General features: G+C 49.1%; 1 protein-coding gene across 2 annotated transcripts in view; it reads left to right on the top strand.

Annotated features, from left to right (window-relative positions):
• Nucleotides 1-12,100: 12,100 nt before the first annotated feature.
• The window catches only part of CHST11 (carbohydrate sulfotransferase 11), a 245,355-nt gene continuing 236,840 nt past the window's right edge, over nt 12,101-20,615 (top strand). Inside the window, exon 1 of one of the 2 annotated variants that reach the window (XM_036250760.1) lies at nt 12,101-12,667. In XM_036250760.1, the coding sequence (XP_036106653.1) occupies nt 12,565-12,667 (103 nt within the window). In that variant the 5' untranslated portion in view covers nt 12,101-12,564. Of the gene's footprint in view, nt 12,683-20,615 lie in introns of both variants that reach the window. The other variant, XM_036250759.1, reaches the window with a different exon arrangement.

The following is a 20,615-nucleotide window of genomic DNA, read 5'->3' as shown; positions in this document are numbered from 1 at the left end:
TTTTATCAGGGAAGCTCCACAGCGCTCTGGAGTCCAGGGGTTTTATTGGGGGTCAGGCATTAGGCATCCTTTGCGAAGCATGTACCAAAATTCGAGGCTTCCAGAGGGAGGTGGGTGTTGGGTGCAAATGATATTTTTTGTACAGAGAGTTTCGGCACAGTGTCAGTCCTGGGAATGGTGAGCGTCCTCCTCAAATCCAAGTCCCCAGAAGCCGACCAAGGGCCACCCTCGCAAATAGTCTCAAGTTGGCTGTGTTAACTCCTCTGCATGGAGCATCAGATCTACAGGTGACTTCTCATTCCCGGATCCGTGACCACTGAGTCACAATAGGTTCCAGGTTCTGCTGGGGGCCATTCGCTCTCTGAAGCCATGTACGTCCCAAGGAAGCGAGGTGTGGTGTGGCAGTCCACCCAGCCAGCCGACAGCCTTCCACCAACCCTACCACCCTGCGCGGGATGCGGCCTCCTGGGACTTCTTCACGGGGAGGTGGGAAGGCGGGACAAGAGCCTGGCATGTGAACCGCTCCCTCTGCCTTGGTTTCACTTCTTCCCACTGAGTCCACTGAGGTGGGTACAGGTGGCATCCCACGTCGTCCAAGTCACAACATCATTTTCAGGGTAAACTGGCATCTGGGCAGCCAGGCCTGGCTGTTGTTAACGTACTCATGGGAGCTAAAGACATGTGGAAAGTTTTTTTCTCTTCTGGCAAATCCTGGCTTCCAGTGCTACTCAAGATTCAAAGCTGACAAATGGCCTCTTTGCTCTAGATGGGACTTTTCCTTTCATGGGGAGAGCCCCGTGCTGGGCAGGGATGCTGTGACGGTGGCTGACATGTAATGGTTCCCCATTTCATTCCCAGAGTGGTCCTTTTCATTTGTGTGATGCTTTGCAATGCAAATGTGCTTTTATGGATACCTTTATGGGGCAAAAGTAGGTTTACAGTTGTTTGTATGGAAACTAATTAATAAATAATAACACAAGAATAGACTCTGATTTGCATACTCACAACTGTAAACCTTCTTTTGCCCTACCCTGTGTTATGCCGAAACAATTTAGTGATTGAGGTAAGTGTATCCATTGTGTGGATAAAGAAACTGGGGTTAGAGAGGGCTAGTTAATGGAAGAGCTTAAACTTGACCTTATGTCCTCAGGCTTGATGTTCAGTAAACTTCTTACTACAGGACATTCATCGCTGGCGATAGATATCTCCTGACTTTTGTACTCTGTGGACAGGTGCAGACGGGGTAAAAATCATCTGTTCATCTGCTGCCATCTAGCATGGGGAGCTGAATAATGGCCCCCAAAGATGTCCACATCCTAATCTATGGACCTGTAAATATGTTACTTTACACGGCAAAAGGAACTTTACAGATGTGACTAGGTTAAGGGTTTTGAGAGGGGGAGGTTATTCTGACTATCTGGGTGGACCTGATATAAGCACAAGGGTCCCTCGCGAGGGGGCAGTGGGGTCAGAGTCAGGGAGAGAGACCGGAAGATGCTACTCTCTGGCTTTGATGATGGAGGACAGGACCACAGGCTAAGGAATGCAGGTGGCCTCCAGCAGCTGGAAAAGGCAAAGAAACAGATGCTTCCTACAGAAGTGCCCGCCTGCCGATACCTCCATTTTAGCTCATGGAGACTGATTTTGGGCTTCTGACCTCCAGAGCTGTGAGATGATAAATCCGTGTTGTTTTAAGCCACTAAGTTTTTAGGAATTTGTGACGGAAGCAGTAAGACATGAATACATCCAGCGTCCCTTCTTGTGCCAGAATCCAACTTGGCCTCTAGGGGGGGTCACCCCTTGGGGAACCACCCTGCCCCTACTCTTGGTCCTTGTGATGGGGGTGGGGCCGACCCCACTGGCTCCAGGGTAGAACATGTTGAATACAGGTGCGCTATGAGCAGGTGACCACAGCTGGGTTCGTCCGAACGAGGCACTGGCCTCTTGCTGGAGGTGTCAGGAAGGAGGCACGCACTCTCACAGTGGAAGAGGAGCTGGAGAACCTACAGCAGGTGGCGGCCACCTGACAATGAAGACAACACAGAAGGCAGCAGAGCAGAGGGCTGGGCAGAGACATCGCCCTTAAGACACAGCTTGACACTTGAATCTAGTTATGCCTAAAGCCAGCTTTGCCTCTTGGAAGATCCCAATTACAGGAGCCAACGAAAGTCCCATTGTGTTCACGCTAGGTGGAGTTGGATTTCTGAATCCAAATGTTCTTGACTTAATACAGGTGCCTGATTAGGAGCCAACTAAATGGTATTATTGATGATTGATTTTATTGAAATTCAACACTGTTGAGCAGAACCAAGTACTCCTCAAGAGGAGCCAAGTTCTTGTCCTAATGGCACTGAGCATATAACTAAAGCCAGGGAGAAAACAGGAGTCCTTTCCCCCCATAGAAAGTTACAGCTGAGAGTTACTACTCGAGTCCTATTACGTAAGAGATCCTAACTGATACTTGTGTATCGGTACATTGCTTTTCTTAGGCTTTATCGCATGCAGCTATTGAGACCCAGGAAAGGGGAATGACTGGTTTTAAGCCACATGGTCAGCTGGTAGCCGAGTGGGAATCAGAACTCCCGCCTCTGACTCCTAGCACCGTGCTCTCCAAAGCATGCTGCCTGGAGCCCTAGAGTGAGCACTGTCCCTCCAGAAACGAGGCTTGAAAATCCACACCTTGCAGCGTGGTTTAGTCTTCGCTGCTCTCCCTTGCCAATCAGCATTCTTCATTTCATGTACGGAGCCCCAGGTCAACCATGATCATAACAAGATTAGTAACATCTTGCATATTAAAAATGTGACTCTACAGAATAAGGTCTGTGTGCCCAGGTTATAGTTGTTTACCAGTACCCATCATTCAACTTGCCTTTTTTTTTTTTTTTTAAAGAAACATCGCGTTGAGGGGCAAGACACCCCCTGCCATATCCTGAATTTGGAAGGATCACCATTTGAGTTCCTGGCATCGATGGCATTGAGGTGACACAGCTCCGTGAACCAAGCTGAGCTGACAATTCTAGGTTCACCCAGGTGTCAGAATAGGAAGGGATCTTAGGGGTTGCTTAGTCTGATCTTTGCTTTTTTAAATGTAAATTTTAAATATAATTTAATGATGTCTTTTCAAAATTAAGACTCTATTTCTTTTAGAGCAATTTATGGTCCATAGCAAAATTGAGGGGAAGGTACAGAGATTTCCCTGTGTCCCTGCTCCCATACATATATGACTCCCCATTATCAACATCCCCCACCAGAGTGGTACAGTTGTTACAGTTGCTGAAGCTACACTGATACATCATCATCACCCAGAGTCCATCGTTTGCATTAGGGTCACTCTTGGTGTTGTACATTCTGTGAGTTTTGACAAATGTACAATGACGTGTATCGATCAGATTGGTGTCTTACAGAGAATTTTCACTACCCTGAAAATCCTCTGTGCTCTGCCTATTCATCCCTTTCCCCTCCTTCCTCAACCCCTGGCAACCACTGATCTTTTTACTGTTTCCATAGTTTTGCTTTTTCCAGAATGTCACATAGTTGGAATCATACAGTGTGTAGCCTTCTCAGATTGGCTTCTTTCACTTAGAAATATGCATCAATCCTTGCATTTTCCAGTTGGAAAAGTAAGATTTGGAATGTCAAGATGTTCAAAGATTTGGAATGCCAGAGTTCTTGGTTAAAGGCTACTATTCTGACCTCTCGGGATGGCGCTCTAACCAACTGACCTACCCAGCCAGGGCTAAAGGCTACTATTCTGTTTGCTTATGAAGAACATGAATATTTAAAAGGATGTTAGGTAGCTCACAGAAATTTCAGGAGGGTCCGAGGAGCAGGTGTGTGCCTAGTCAACAGGAAACAAGGCTCTCAGAGGCTGCTCCAATAAAGACATCGCCGTTACCATCTGTAGTAGGTTGACTGGTGGCAGCCAAAGAGATGCATCCACATCCTAAACCAGGAAAACTGTGACTGTGATATGATTTGCAAAAAGGGTCTTTGCAGATGTAATTAAATTAAGGATCTTGAGATGAAATCATTCTGGATTCTCTGAGTGGGCCCCACATTAAAAACAAAAAACAAAACAAGTGTCTTTATATGAGACAGAAAAGGAGAAAACAGACACAGAGAAGGTCAAATGAAGATGGAAGCAGAGATTAGAGCGATGTAGCCACAAACCAAGGAACACCTGGAGCCAACAGAAGACGGAAGAGGAAAAGATTCTCCTCTAGAGTATTCAGAAGGAGCACCACCCTGCTGGCATCTTGATTTTGGACTACTGGTCTGCAGAACTGTGAGAGAATACATTTCTGTTGTTTCAAGCCATCAAGTTTGTGCTAATTTGTCAGGGCAGACACAGGAAATGAATACACTGCCACATGGTGCAGGGATAAACCTGGGATTAGATCCTGTAAACTCCTGGCAGCTGCTCCACAGAGCCAGACCTCTCTGCCACCACCCCAGCTACACAGCACACACGTTGATTGGCAAAGCCTAAGTCACAGGCTGTACCCTAGCTGCAAGGGATCCGGGGAGAGCACATTCTGGCTTCTACCTTGAGTGGGAGGAACTCGTAATGAGGAATGCTAAAAGATGCTGGGTAGCTCTAAACATGACAAGTGTCCTCTAAAAAGTGATTTACCCAAAGTCACTTATTATTAGTGTGCTCAGGCTACCATAACAAATACCACGGATTGAGTGGCTTAAACAACAGACATTTATTTTCTCATAGTTCTGGAGGTTGGAAGCCCAAAATTGAGGTGCTGGCAAGGCTGGTTCCTGGGAAATCTCTCTCCTCGGCTTATAGATGTCTTCCTTCTCCCTGCGTCCTCCACGTGGCCTTTCGTCTGTGTGTTTGCAGAGTGTGTGAGCACTGGTATCTGTCCCTCTTCTTATAAGGACACCAGTCCTATTGGATTAGGGCCAGACCCTTATCACCTCATTTAATGTTATTACTTCTTTCAAGGCTCTATCTCCAAATACAGTCACACTGGGGGTTGGGCTTCAACATATGAATTTTGGGGGAACACAGTTAGGGAGCACAATAGTCACACAGTTAGTTAAAGAGGAGTTGAGATTTGAGCACAGGCATCCTGGCTCCCAAACCACTTCCTACTTCAATTCCCGTTACATTTGGGCATGCTGGGTCACAAGGTAAAAACAAAGGTCATATTAGCTTATTGTCTGGCAGGAACTAGGTGTAGAAGGGGAGGAAGTTGACTAAACTCTCTTAGATATATTGGTGGCCCAACTGGAGGCTCTGCTTTTCCATCTGTGCCTTGTAATCTGTATATTCCGAGTTCTTAGAGGTAAGCAACAGAAACCAACTATGATTTAGGCAGAAAAGGAGCTATTGAAAAGATAATGGGTAACTCAGAGTAAAGCTAGGAGTGCTGATAAATAGCTAAACAACTAGGGAGGCCGGCTGTAGTCAAAATCACAGCACACAAACCATCCAGAGAGGCCACCCCTGCCGTGGACACTGGGTTTTGCAGCTGCCACCACTAACGACCCTCTGCTCTCTCTGCCTCTTAGCACCAGCAGCTCCTGATTCAACACGTGCAGTGGGTGCCTCTGATTGGTCAGACTCAGATGTACATAGTCTCCTAACAATTTGAAAAATATGTATTATCATTCCCACTTTAGAGACAAGGAAACTGAGGTTTAAAGATGCTACGTGACTCACCAAAGGCAAAGTGAGGTCTGCCTGGCTCAACAGCCCATTCTCCCAGTAACCGCATGGGCGCCTCAGCCCCACTGCTGGGGTAGAGGACACAGGGCTGTTCCAGTTGCTTCTGCCAACAATGTAAGGCTGCCTGTCCCCTTCTCGCTCCACCCTTCCCAGCATCAAGGGATATGTATCATTTAACACGTACCTTTGCTGATCTCATAGACTGAAATGGTGTCTTATTTTGGTTTTCTTCTCTTTATTTTTATTTTATTTTTTAGAGAGAGAGGAAGGGAGAGGGAAAGAGAGAAACATTGACCAGCCGCCTCCTGTATGCCTCCCACTGAGGACCCAGCCCACAACCTGGGCACGTGCCATGACCGGGAACTGAACCAGCCACCTCCTGGTGCATGGGTCGACAATCAACCACTGAGCCACACAGGCCGGGCTGGTTTTCTTCTCTTTAATTATGAGGTTGAACATTTCCCCATATTCTGTTATCAACTTATGTTTCCTTTTTGCATATATGAAAGCTCACCCACAGTTTTTGTTTGTGTGTCTGTTGGGGTTTCAGTGGCATTATCTTAGTTGTTCATCTGAGCTCTTTATATAGCAAAGACTTTTAACCCTTCATCTTTCCTCCCCCCCCCCCCAATGAATATTTTTACCACATTTTAATTTGCTGTTTAACTTTGTTAATTTTTCCTTTGACACAAAGGAGTTTCACATGTTAGGAACAAATATTTCTCAGGCTGCCCACATAGCACAAGGGATTGTTTTAGGGCAAAACATCTCTAACACTGAATACTCAGATAATTTCCCCTCTTCATGTCCTGTTGGAGCACAATACTTCTGAGTCAGTGGGTTTATAGTGAGCCCTTTCATCTGGAGAGAGAGAACCAGAAACAATCTGAGAGCCATGGTTCCTCGACTCACCCTAGGGCAAAAAAAAAAAAAAAAAGACAAGGGTGAACATTGTGCCAATCATTTACACAGACTCATTGTATCCTCCCTTCCACCTAAACAACTATTTGTAGGGAGAGAGGAGGGGAGGACAGAGAGAATGCTAAGCCCCTGGTTTAAAAGTCACGGGGATTTGACCTGCGGGAAGGAAAGGCTCTGCAAGTGAGCATGTCTGTGGGTGCAAAGGCAGGAACCCCATGAGGGCAGAAAGCTCTCCTGTAACCCGATTGCCCACCTTCCAAGTCCCCTGTGCGTGAATGACTCCTGCCCCCGAGCTCCTTTGACTTAATTTTGATAAGGCGTGATCTTTTTTTTTTTATCCTCGCCCGAGGACATTTTTCCATTTTTTTGTTCAGATAGAGTGGGAGGGAGAGAGAGAAACATCGACGTGAAAGGGACACATCCAGTGGCTGCCACCAGCACGACCACCAGGGCCGGGGACAAACTGCAATCGAGGTACACGCCCTTAGCGGGAACCGAACCCGGGTCTCTCTGGACCGCAGGCTGACGCTTTAACCCCTGAGCCAAACCGGCCAGGGCGATAAGGCATGATCTTGATGAGAAGTCTCGAAGAGATGCTCTTAGATGTAGAAGAGACCGACATGGTCCATACTCTGAAGCATGGGTCCTGGTGCCACAGAACCTTGATTCCTATCCCACCTCCCAGGGGCACGTACAGCTGTGCCAATGTGAGCAGGTCCCCTACTCGTTCTGAGGCTCCGTGTGTCACCCATGTAAGGAGAAACTCGCGTTGTCCTTGTGTGATTACTCTGAGGGTTAGTGGTGGGATATGTAACGTGCTTAGTGGAGTCTGACACACAGCAGGTGCGCAGCTGGAGCCCATTCTAACGCATCAGGAAATAAATGTGTATTTTATTGATTTGAGAGAGAGAGAGAGAGACATATATTTGTTGTTCCACTTATTTATGCATTCATTGGTTGATTCTTGTATGTGCCCTGTCTTGGGATCAAACCCACAACCTTGGCGTATCAGGATGATGCACGAACCAACTGAGCTATTTGGCCAGGGAATCTTTTCTATAATTTAAAGTTTTTTCCAAGAAAGTTTGTCCAATTTCTCAGGCAAGGCAGCACAAAGCTTGTCTGAAATGGAAGGGGGAGTGGAGAAATGAAAAATACAGGAGCATAAACACGAATATTTCAATAAGTTACCACTCCATGAACGTCAAAGTGTGCGTACATAATGCTAATGTCAGAGCTGAGGAGCAGCAAGGGGCAGGGGGCCTAGAAAGATGGGTCACAGGACACGTGGAGGGGCTGGCAGAGGCCCAAAGGGTCACTGAGTGCCCTGTCATCCTCTCTGGCATTTTGTTCATGGAGACAGCTGTGGCAGCTTTCATTTTATAGGTGGAGAAAGTAGGGCTCAGAGAGGTGAAGTGACCTGCCCCAGGTCACACAGGTCCATGTGGTCTTCCTGAGCCCTCAGCCCCACTAACAGTCTGGAAAGGGGCAGAGAAGGACCCTGGAGCCATTGCTACTCACTGCCTAGCTTCTGGCTTTGTGACCTTGGATCTGCCAACACCACTGTGTGACCCTGAGTGTGTTATGTCACCGTTCTCTGCCTCAGTTTACTTCTCTGAAAGAAAATAATACGTTTTGGTCAGGAGAAATGAGCAGACATGACCTGGCCCAGAGAGAGCCATGGGAATGGTGGCTCCCGCTATGACCACGTCTCAGTTGGGGTGCTCAGGTGGGCAGGGGGAGAGAGATCTTTCCATTGCAGCTGGGGAGCGTCTGAGTCATCCGGATGGGAGTTTTGGAGTTGATCAGGGGCTATCTCTCCAGAAATACAAGAGAGGGATGAGCAGTTGGGAGAGCGGAACCTGGAGGGTGAGTAAGGCCACCTAGGGGGCAGGTGGAGGGGCCAGGGGGTAGGGTCCAGGTCCAACATCCCTCTTGCCTCAGGGCGGGAGGGCGAGGAGTCTCCGGGCCTGAACTGGGCAGAGGAGCCAAGGCAGCATCAGACAGTGAAACAGGGTAACAGGAGGTATTTCTTTCCTCCTCTCTCTCCTCCCCCTCATTTTCTTCCTATCCTCTCTTCTCTCTTCCTCCTCTTTCTCTGTCCCTTCTTCCACGCATTTCTCCCTTCCTCTCCATGTTCTAAAAAGCCTGTACAGTAAAGCCTGCTCTCGGAGCTGTCATGAGTAACCCACTTGTGTACCTGCGGTTTACCTACCTGTAGAAAATTTGTACCCTAAGATCTCCACATGCTGTGGACAAATGTTTTTTAATTCAACTCCACAAATATTTACTGTGCTCTGGTTAACTGAGCGTACTTTGTGCTGGAGGTGACAGAGAGATGCAAATGGGCAAAGCCAGTCCTCGGAGGAGCCAGCCTGGGGCCCCTGGCTGGTGCTGGCAGGACACATGCCCCCCTTCCCCAAGGTTGCTAAGGAACTCTCTGTCTTCCAGGGCCCCGGGCCCACTCCTCTCCCCCACAGCGTGCGGAAAGGGCCATGCTGCCAGTCCTGTAGGATCTCAACAAGCCCGTGCATTGAAGGTGTCATCTGTCGGGATGAGGTAGCACTCAGCCTGTAGGTACTGGAGGGCTCGGTGAATATCTGTCTGTTCACTGCTGATGGCACACGCAAGCTGGAATTTGGATTTTGCATCCAATTCTTCCTCTCCCGTGAGTTATCTGAGATCAGCACACATAGGTCTTTTCCTCAACATATTTTTCAGGGCCATAGCATGCTTTGACATAGACAGGCCTTGATTTCATTTGCATGTTGTTCAATTTGGAGGGTAAGGTTCATGCCTAACAGTCAACCAAAGTTAAGTCAAGTCCCACAATGAGCATGGTGCTGATTTGCAGAAGTTCTTGGGGTGAAATGGACTTTAGAAAAATGAGGGAAAATAAGATCTGAAAAGGGACAAGGAAGATGCAGCCAGGAAGACTTACCCCACGTAATTTATGCTCTCTGATGTCCTGGCCTGGATGTGGTGTGGAGCAGTATGTGAGTAGTTCTGGCTGATAAATGATGAAGAGTGACACGTGCTTCCTCTGGGCTGGATCTCTGAGTTGTACCACATGTGCACCCCTCTGACAGCCCCCAGCAGACATGTGGTGGAATGAGACATGAGCCCTGGTTGCTTTAAGCCACTGAAGTCAGGGCTTGTTTGTTACTGCTGCATAACCAGCCCATCCTGACTGGTATGTTGGGAAAACAAAAAGCTTGATTTGAGAGGTACACTTCCGTTGTCCTCTCTTCAAAGTTCAAAATATCATCTCCCTTCTCCACAGTTTTATCAGTCAAGACTGTCCTTTATCTGATCAATATTTATCATGTAGCATACTTAAAAGATATAACCACGTTTTGTTAGGATAGTAATGGAAAGAAAGCCATGGCTCTACTTTCCCCTCACCTCTAATGTATATAGAACAGCTAGTTTAACGTCCTAGCCGAAGAAGGCATCACCTCTCCATCTTTGACTTACTTGTACCTCCTGGGTGCCAGCCACTGTGCTGAGCATGAGAGGGAGACAGAGGTGAATAAAACTCCGCCTAGTACAGTGACACAGAGGGGTTTGGACCTAGTGCTCAGAGCACAGAGGAAGAAAGGCCTCACCATCCTTCCCCACCAGATGGACCCACTCAAACACTCCATGATCCACCGGGATTTAACATCTGACCTTTTCCCTGGCCCTGTGACTTTCCAGATTGCCTTATGCATAAACAGGCTTTTGTATAGGTACAGTGTGGTCTCTGCCCTGGAAGGCGAGGGACCAGTAGGGTGACCAGGGAGCAAATCCCTTCCATATCCCCACACCCCCGCTCTGTAAAACCAGGACTAAATGAGAGCCTGGCAATCTAGGCAAAGAACTGCAAGTGCTCATCTAGCCATGTTCCCTGGGAGGAAACCCTTCCTCATTTAGAGTGTGGGGTGGGCTGTGAGCAACTCCCATCCCAGTCTCCTGTGGGGGGAATCACTGGAGAATGACTTTGCACTGGAGCTTGTTCAGCTGCCTTTAGCAAGCAACTCATTCACAAGTGAGTACAAATTAATACAGTACAAACTGGCTACATAAATATTGTGCTGTAATTGATTGTCTTCTGTAATCAAAGGCAAGGCTGCTGACTTCCTTACTTTTCCCTACATTATGACTGCTGGAGGAAAACTTGGGGGGAAGGGAACTGAGGTTATAGAGGTGGTTTCTGCTGCATGTTTCTGTTTGCAAGTTCTGTGTGATGTATTGAGAGGATAAGGCCCATTACATTAAGAGTCAATAAGTATTTGTCAAATGCCTATTATGTGAGAGGCATTGAAAGTCACATTATCTTGTTTCATCATTAAGTTATAGTAGTAACGATTTGATAATATGGCAAAAAGTCAGATTATCTTTACAATAATATTTTTCCTGGTATATATTATTGTTAGAATTTAAATAATCCTCTAACTTTTAAAAACCCTGTGTAAGTTTATAAGGAAACTGAAAGGATCTGACAGTGCCCAACTCTGCTTACAGAAACCACAAGGGGCAGAAGAACAAGATTTTGGATTCTAGGTAGATGAGCCTGTGATCTCCACACTGGTTGCCTGCATCCACTTTATTGACTGCTAAACTACCTAAATGCATGGAATTGGACATTTTAAATCACTTCACACAATACAAGAAAGCGACACCATCTCTCCATTCACCTTCCGAAGCTAAGGCAGGCGTGGTTTCCCAGCAGTTCTTGACTTGGGAAGAGAGTGACTTCGCGGGGCATCCTCTCCCACTCACATCCACCCTGCCGAGACTCGTGTGCACTTCGGAGAATCTGGAGGGAGCTCTCCCTTTTCGGGAAGCCAGAGTTTTTAAATCCACAGACCCCCTTTGCCCTGTTGAGGCGGTGGGTGTCAGAGACTCTGCATACATCCCCGGGAAAGCTCAGCTGCCGCCTGTCCCCTGCGGGTAGCGCAGGTTCCCTAAGCTTGACCTGAAGTCAGCCTCTTTAACCCCTTTCTAAAACGTCACTCAGCTGGGCTGTCGTTTGAAAGAAAAACGAAACTGCCCGGTTCTGGGCGTCGGGAAAGGGTACTCGTTCCCTGGGGGCCAGGGGCAACTTCTCCGCTACCTGGTCTGTCCAGGGACATTAAATCATCGCGTTCCGCCAGACCCCTCCGCGCTCCCGGTGCCCGGCCGGCGCCCGCCCCTTCCCTCTGCAAACGCCGGCACGAGTGGGTGGCAGCACCGAGGCGATTTTATTCGTATTTTTTTCCTCCGGGTTTTGTCATGGAAACGCTGACACCACCTCCAGCCGGCGGCCCAGCCGGCCGGGGACTGAGGGCTTTTGGGACCCTGCGGGAGCGCGGCGCGCGCTCCGCACTCCCCGGGAAACAGCTGGACGCGACCAAGTCCCGGGTAGGGGCGGGGGGAGCGCGACGCTCCGCCCCGACGCTCCGGTCCCTCCCTCCGCCCGGCTCTCCGCCGGCGCCCTCCCCGCGCTGAGGGAGGCGAGTTGCATTTGGTAAAGCCCAGCCCCGGAATATATAGATCATTGAAGCGCAATGAAGTAGCCTTTGGAAAGGAGGGAGGGGGGCCGGTCCGACAGCCACAGCGGCCAGCACAGCGGCAGCCGCGGCAGCACCACCATCACCGTTCGCACCCCAGCCGCCCGGCCCGCGAGGAGGCAGCGGCGGCCGCCGGCGGGAGCGGAGGCGGTGGCGGAGAGGCGAGGAGGAGCAGCAGGAGGATCCGGAGCGTGCAGCCAGCGGGTCCACGCATCTTGGCACTTCCAGAACAACTCCAACGTCTTCCACACCCCAGCCCGGGGCTAGGGGCTCCGAGAGCGGCCGCAAAACCAGCCCGATCCTCCTCCCGAGCCCTCCCAGCCCTGCCTTGCGCCTCCCGGGCTCCGCTCCGCGCGGCGGGGTCCCCGCTCCTGCGCCCCGGGCGCGCCTCCCGGACACCTCGGTCCCCGTAGGCAGGACAAAGCCATGAAGCCGGCGCTGCTGGAAGTGATGAGGATGAACAGAATTTGCCGGATGGTGCTGGCCACTTGCTTGGGATCCTTTATCCTGGTCATCTTCTATTTCCAAAGTATGTTGCACCCAGGTAGGGGGCGCGTTAGCGTGGTTTTGTTGGATATTTTCTTCTCTCGCGCGCTCTCGCTCGGTCGCTCCGCCTGGCTTCTGCCTTTTCCACCCTTGCCTCTTCTCCCTCGGCCACCTCGGGGCTCCTCGCTGCCCGGGTCTGCCGGGCGCGGCGTCGGGATGGGGAGGAGGAGGGAAGATGTGCTCTCTCCTCTGCTTCTGGAGGATGGGACGGGGGGGGGGGCAGTTTTGTTTTTTCTCTCTCTTCTTCTTTGTGTCTCTTGTCTGTCCGTCTGCGAGGTAGCTGGGAAAGGTGGAGGTTGTGGGAGGCTGCTGGGGCGGGGGTGGGGGGTGGGTGTGGGTGTGGAGGGTTTGGTTTGAAGGGAACGAAACTCCCTCCCGGTTTTGGCCGAAGTCGGAGGATGAAAGAGGCGTCGGGAGCCGGCCGCCCTACGACCCGGAGCGCTGCCCCTTCCTGGTGGGGGTGCCAGGGGCGAAGGGTGCCGGCCACCGCGAGCTCTGGAGCCCGGGGCTAGGCTCCCACGTGTCCGGGGCTCGGCGCCGCGCTGAGCAGGTGTGGGGAGAGGTTGAGTGCCCGGCGCTGCCCCTCCACCATGCAGGGGAAGGGGCCTGGCACTGGCAGTTTGCCCCCGGGGCTCGGATCCGCAATGACCTTGCGGCTAGTGCCGTTGGGCCTGCGCCAGCCGTACCCCCACCCCACCCAATCCACCCCCACCCCCGGAGCTCCTGGGTCACGCCTTGGCCACCGCAGTTTTGGAGGAAACTTCGGCCAGGACTTGGGCTGACTGTCAGGTCGCATCCCTTGTCCTGGGCTCCGAGCCCCTGGAGTCCCCCGGGCTGTGTGGGTATAAGTCCCCTCCTCCCAGACCCCGGTGTCTGAGACGCTTTCACATCTGAAATTTGGACTGGGGGAGACCCAAGGATCGCCCCTTCCGAGGGGCGCAAAGGGAAGTTTGGGACCTGAGAAGGGATGGGCGCCCTGGAGCGCGGCTGCCGGGGGTTCCCAGCTCGCCTCTGAAGCCCAACAGGTAGAAAGAACCTTCTTCAGAGGAGGCTTCCGGGGTAACTCAGTCTCCCCGCCCAGCCAAGGGCGTCCCCCATCCCCCCCCTCCCCTCAGCTGGCCCCGCAGGGCCACATTGGCTCTGAAATCTGTTTTTACGCCGGTGAGTTGTCTTTTCAGCATAGTCTCAGCAATAGTTTGCTGTTATAATTTTAAGGAGAAGGGAGCTGGAAACACGTTTCCTTCCAGGGAAACGGGAGGGATGTTTTTCTTTTTGCCGCCGTCTTCTCCTTTCAGTACGTCTCTAACACTTTCAGCAGACCCGAATTCATCTAGCCTGTGTTTGGGTCCGTGGCAGAGGAATAAAGCTGTTCTTTCCATCAAATAGCAGGCAGCCGGCTGCGGGATTCCTTGACAGCGCCGGGACAGAGTGGCCCCTCTGCCCCACTCCAGGAGCAGTTGTTAAGGCGGCCACTCTGCCAAGGATATGGTCTGACACCACCACTTGTAACCTCAGGACATCTGAGCCAGCCTTGTAAAAGATGGCTTTTGTTTGCCGTTGGGTATTTTTAGTTTCATGTCAGCAAACTACAGTGAGGGTTTGTCACCTCACCCAAACCGGTGGTTGTGAAACTTCTAAGGGAATTTAAAAATGGACCTCCTTAGCCATCTGCAGCCAGGCCGTGGTTGCAGCGGGCAGGACCAGACAGTGGCATCCTGGAGACCAGGCCAGACTCCACCCCAGAGGGCTGGGGGACTGGGTGGTGTGCAAATACACTGAGGCTCAAACAATTTAAACAAAGGACTGAATGCTTTGGTCTAGACTCCGGTGATGTGCTTAGGCCACTTAAAGTTTTGCTTGGACTGGACATGTCAGGTAATTCTCTGCAGAAATGCCTGGAACAAGGAGAAGTGTCAGTCTCCAGCAAGAATGCACTTGAACTTCTCTGTACCTGTTAGTTGTCACAGTGAAATACTAATGATACTACTATTATCCATGGTTTCCATGCATCCAGGGCTTTCTTCTCCTGTGTGAGAATTAGGAAGTAACTTTCTAGCAAGAGATATCAGGAAGAAACTCACAACTTGTAATTGGCACTTTGCTAAAATGTCCAGCTCTAGTCAGAATATTAAGTCAGGTAGAAAGCGGCATTAGCCCTGTCAGCCTGGTCTTTTGGGACCAGCGGGAGAATGTTTTCTAAGGCTCTCCTGATAAAGATCTCTGTCCTTGACCCTCTGCTCTCAGCCTTTGCTCTCCTTCCTGGTTCCATTTCCTCCCAAGAAACGGCATTTGTTTATTACTCACATCGAGATGAGTGTACCCTCCTGATATTTATTTCCCAGTCCATAGGAACCAGTACTTTCAATATGTTCTATGGAATGCAGAACTGTGGATAGCTCGATTGAAAAGTCTTCTTTATTTTGAATTACATATGGTTCCACAAAACACTCTGTGTCAATGGTTTATTATCATATGGGACATAAAAATATGCTTTGAAATTCATATTAAACATTTTCTTTTTTCCCCCATTAAAAAATATGTTTTTATTGATTTTTTTTTAGAGAGAGAGAGGTAGAGGTAGAAACATAAATGAGAGAGAAACATCCACATCAATTAGCTGCCCCCTGCATGCCCCCTATCGTGGATCAGCCTTCAGCTTGGGCATGTGCCCTGACCTGGAATCGAACCAGCGATCTCTTGATGCATGAGTTGAAGTTCAACTATTGAGCCACTCTGGCCAGGCTTTTCCCCATTTTTTATTTATGTTTTATTTTTATTTTTTATCCTCACCCGAGGACATTTTTTGCATTTATCTTCAGATAGAGCAGGAGGGAGAGGGGGAGGAAGAGAGAGAGAGAAACACATGGAATGGTTGCCACCCACAGGGCCCCGATTGGTGTGGGGACAAACTGCAACCGAGGTACTTGCCCTTAGAGGGTCTCTCTGGTCCGTGGGCCAATGCTCTAACCTCTGAGCCAAACTGGCCAGGGCTTTCCCCCATCTTTTAAAACTACGCTGTTGCCCTGGCCGGTTTGGCTCAGCAGTTAGAGCGTAGCCCTTGGGTCTTGGGTTTGATTCCCTGTCAAGGGCCCTTACCTGGGTTGCAGGTTCTATTCCTGGCACTGGTTGGGGTTGTGTGGGAAGCAACCAATTGATGTCTCTCTCTCTCCCTACCTCCCTTCCACTCTCTAACAATCAATGGAAGAATATCCTCAAGTGAGGATTAACAACGACAGCAACAACAAAACCTACACTGTTCATGATGGCTGATGGTAAATCTTTTTCCTGCCACTTTAAATTTCTTTGAAAGTTAGCTGATCTTTGCTTCTCTGAAGGATTTAGGGTAATGATAACTGATCCTTTTCCCTGGCTCTTCAGTTGTAGTTTCTCCAGATCACCCTGGGAGAGGCAGAAGGCACAGCATGGCACAGATTGTGTTGCTAAAAATTTGGAGCCCTCTGGCAGGAGTTCCGAATACCTATATCCGAGATAGAAAAATAGTATTTCAAATGACATGGATTCATCGGTGGCTAGAATACCTGGAGTGGGAGAGGTGGGAGAGAAAGAATAAAAGGAGACAGCGAGTTAGTGATGGGGGGCGGTCTCTTCCTCTGATTCGAATCTGGGTTCCATTGTCTTTTGTGCTTTTCTAATTCATAAACTTGAGTCATTTGTACACTTGAGCGTCTGATCTTTAATTTGGTTGGAAGGTTCAGCAGAAGGGGTCCTTGTCAGTCAGTAAGGCAGTTTTCTCTAGATTTTTGACACTCTTTGTCAAGAATATCTTTTAGGGCAGGGACCAGGTTTTAGGCCCCATTCGAATCCTGTTGTTTTTTGCACAGTGCCCAACACATAGTAGGTTCTCAATAAAATATTTGCTGGATGAAAGCATGAGGTGGCTACACTCTAGAAGACTGGCTTCTCCGTGGTTCAGGAAGGTGTGTCAAGCTTGCCCAGCAGGCCTGGTCCGTAAGTCTGGTTCTGTCCTGTGGGGACACTTCCCTGCCTTTCTGGTCTTTGAGATGCCCCGAGACATGGATTCAGTTATAGCTCCTGATGCACCAGACTGGACTAGTCCCCATGGCCTTGATTTGTTGCCTGCAGGTGTGAGGCAGCTGAGACACTGCTCAGTGTCCTGGGTACTAAGGAAACCTGGCCTTGTTTAGCTCAATGACCTGAAGAAACACATCCGCAGGACGGACACCTTCTGTGGGCATGAACTGCTCCTGAAGTCAGTGAGAATAGAACCACTTGCCTGTGGTTTCAGCACGCGCTTGCGCCCCTCAGTGAATACATCCTGCAAAGGTGCATCTCTACATGAAAGTGCCTGCTATCTGCCCCGGACAGGGGGCTTTGATGGAGCTGTGTCCTGCAAGGCAGAGCCGAGAGGTCCCCAGGCTGCCGCGTACCCAGCGTAGGCCGCTCCTCTGCACTTCCCTTTTGTGTCACTCCTGAGGTCTGTGCTTTTGTTTGAAAGCTCCTGCATGGAAGCCTGCGGAGGAGAAAGCCCTTAGCCTTGGTCCCTTCCTCTCACTGCGATTTCTTGTTCCTCTTGCAGTATGTTCACTTTCACCGTCCCCAGGATTTCTGTGCTTCGGTCGAAGGTACTGAAAGGTGATGCCCTTTATTTAAAGACTTCTTGAGTTACCCCTTTGTAGTTTCACTTGATTAGATTCCAAACACTTGCGTTACACTTTTAATCTCATGATAAACAATATGTGCTCATTTTAGAAAACGTAGGAAGTTCAGAAGGGAAACAGTCCTTCTTTATTCCACCACCCAGAGGGACTGGCACTTTTTCTGTATGTCGTGGAATATAGAGACATCTGTTTACACTGTATATTATATATATAATATCACTATATATTAAAGAATAGTTGAGATCACATCATGCATTTATTTTGTACCACATTCGGTCATTTGTATTTTAGACAAATACATCATGATGGTGACTATTAAGTTTAAGAACAGAAAATTTAACCACAGCCTTTTCAATTTATAGGCACATGACTCTACCCCTTTACAGGATATCAGTCCGAGTGTACCTTTTTTTTTTTTTTTTGCTACACACTTTTATTTTTAAATTAAAGGATCTTTTTACTTATTCGAGAAATGAGTTTTGGAGTTGTAGGGGCTATTCTTATGTTATCTATCTACGACTTCCTGTGAAAAGTTGTCAGGAAGGTCTCAAATAGGAGACCGTTATGAATCTTGAAGCAACACTGAATAACTGAAGGATAAGCCGTTTCTAGCGTGGGGGGCCCCCTCGGGGGGGTAGTGTTCGTGCCTCAATGGGGCATGTTCACAGCCGCACTCAGATGAGACTGATACACTTAGGCAATTTCCTGTGACAGCTATAGCCACTGTTCAAGAGTCCTTCTGTGATAAAAGTGGTGAGCAGGCACCAGAGAAAGGGTGGTAGTGGGATTTCTATGGGCCATGGGGCCAGGGAAACAAACCATCCTCCAGCCGAGAAGGCTTCTGTTTATATTTATCTGTTTGGAAAGTCGTTTTGCTTAGGACCAGCTCTATCAACACGGCCGTTTAGAAACAGGAAATCAAAGGCACCGCCCTTTCCCTTCTTAAATCCACCAAAAGGACAAACTTCTTAATCTGGGGAGGGTAAGTGAAAGGGCTCTCCTGAAAGTCATTGCTGGCAGACCACCTGTAAGGTCGGAGTCTGAGAAAACCTGGAAGTTGTTTTGCTGACTCATTTTCTCTTCGTAGTTGTTCCTCCCTTGAAGTTTGAGACCCCGTTTTTATCTCAAGTGAAGGGGGAGGCAGTTCTTCCTACGAGATGATTGAATAATCTCTGTCCATCAAAAAGTTCCTGGAATTTTAAATTGGACACATCTTAGATCAAATGGGATGGAGCAAAATTTAAGAGCAGAGTTGCTCTCTCCGTTTCTCTGTCTCTCTTCTGCTCTGTGCCAGACAATGCTCCAGGCACTGGGGGTACAACACAAACATCGGTTTCTGTCCTCATGGAACTTACCCTCTAGGGATGGGACGCTCAGGTGGGGTTTGAGCAGGGGCACTGGCAGGAGGGGGCAGAGGGCAGGGGACAGGGGGGGAAGCCTCTTGCTTGCACTTTTGAGTGTAGTGCACTTGATAAAGTGGTCACCATGTCTCCCATGCCCTCTCTGCCAACCCCACCCCAAATTAGACCGCCCCTGTGCTCCAGTATTAAAGCAGTCATGGACACATCAGAAAAAGAGATTTGAGAAAATGTGTCACCGAGCTTGTGCTGGGAAATGGCATTCATCAATAAAAACAATCGTAAGCAGCCCCTGACTTACGTAGGCACTCAATAAAAATACAGAGATCGAGCGGATTGATGATTTGGGTGTGGAGGACCCAGGTCCTAGTGTGGGATTCCTCCACTTCCTGATCCCACGAATTGTTGTATTTTATTGATGCTGAGACGCTCATTTGCTCACAGGTTCGTGCCTGTGAGGTTTGCCGGGTTGGAATTGATGGCATCTCAGTGCTGCCGCCCTCTGATGGGCAGGCGTTTTCTTTCCCAGTGGAACGTGAGTAGCACCCGTGTGCATCGGGAAGGCACTTTCTGTGCGCGTCATGGTGGGGAGGGGGTGAAAAGGCACTCCTGCAAGGCAGCAGGCTCCAACCCGGGGCCTGGAAACACCCGGTGGCCAGGAGGCCGCTCTGCCAGCGCGCAGGCCCGTGCAGGCCTCTGTGGAGTCTTTCCCGCTCTGCCTGGGAAACTTGCATCCCTTTTCAGAGCCCGAGGGCTTGCAGGTAGCCTGTCTCTGATGAACTGATGAGGTTGGTAAGAGTCAGAATGGGCAGGGTGGGGAAGCACGTTTTTTAACTTGGAGCTTGACCCTGGAAGTTCAAATGGAGTTAGACAGGGACATTTCTTGGGGAAAGTATCACCAGTGTGGATTTTTCGGTCCTTTCCTGGCTACTGAGCTCTCTGACCTTTGCACAGACCCTTTTAGACATGTATTGTGGTTGTTTGTTTACTTCCGCTTCTTCCTTTCTGATTCAGCAGGGCATAGGTTCTGCCTTTGAGGTGGCCCAGCGGCATTTAAGAAGTATTTAGAGAGTAAATACGTCATGCTCTGCTTAGCCCTTAGGATGGATATGTTCTGAGAAATGTGTCCTCAGGTGATTTCATCCTTGTGCGAACATCACAGAGTGCACTTAGGAAAACCTGGGTGGGATAGCCTACTGTACACCAGACTGCATGGTCTAGCCTATTGCTCCCAGCCTCCAAGCCTGTACAGCCTGTCACTGCACTGAATCCTGGAAACACAATGGTGAGTATGTGTGCATCCAAACGTATGTAAACATAGAAAAGGTACAGTAAAACCACGGTTGTAAAAGATAAAAATGGTTCACTTGTATAGGATACTTTCTATGAATGGAATTTGCAGGACTGGAAGTTGCAAGTGTGCCCTAGGACACAATTATCACCCACTGACTCACCCAGTGGGTGATGGTTGAGGACTAGGGCATACTGTCCACTACGTAGACTTTATACTGTGCAAATTTTAGGCTACACTAAATGTATAAAACAGCACAAGAGAAAATGATGTAATCAAGACACAGGAAAAGAGTACATTCTAAATTAATAATAATAATAATAATAATAAAAAGTATGGTATAGCAAGTACATAAACCAGTAACATAGTCACTTATTATCAACTATTATGTATTGTACGTAATTGTACAATTGTGCTATACTTTTATATGCAGACACGTGTGTGAGGCATTGTGCTACAATGTTACAATGCTGCCACGTCATTGGGCCATAGGAATTTTGCAGCTCCGGTATTAAGGGACCACAGTCCTATAAGTAAGCGGTCCATCCTTGACTAAAACGTCCTTCCACGCCTCATGACTGTAAGTGATTTGCAGACACACCCCTTCCGCTCCTGTCCCACCTCCCTGTGCACCGAGCCCAG

The sequence above is a fragment of the Molossus molossus genome, unplaced genomic scaffold (assembly GCF_014108415.1).
Source record: "Molossus molossus isolate mMolMol1 unplaced genomic scaffold, mMolMol1.p scaffold_m16_p_10, whole genome shotgun sequence".
Lineage (NCBI taxonomy): Eukaryota > Metazoa > Chordata > Mammalia > Chiroptera > Molossidae > Molossus > Molossus molossus.
This window is presented reverse-complemented; position numbering and strand designations above follow the sequence as displayed.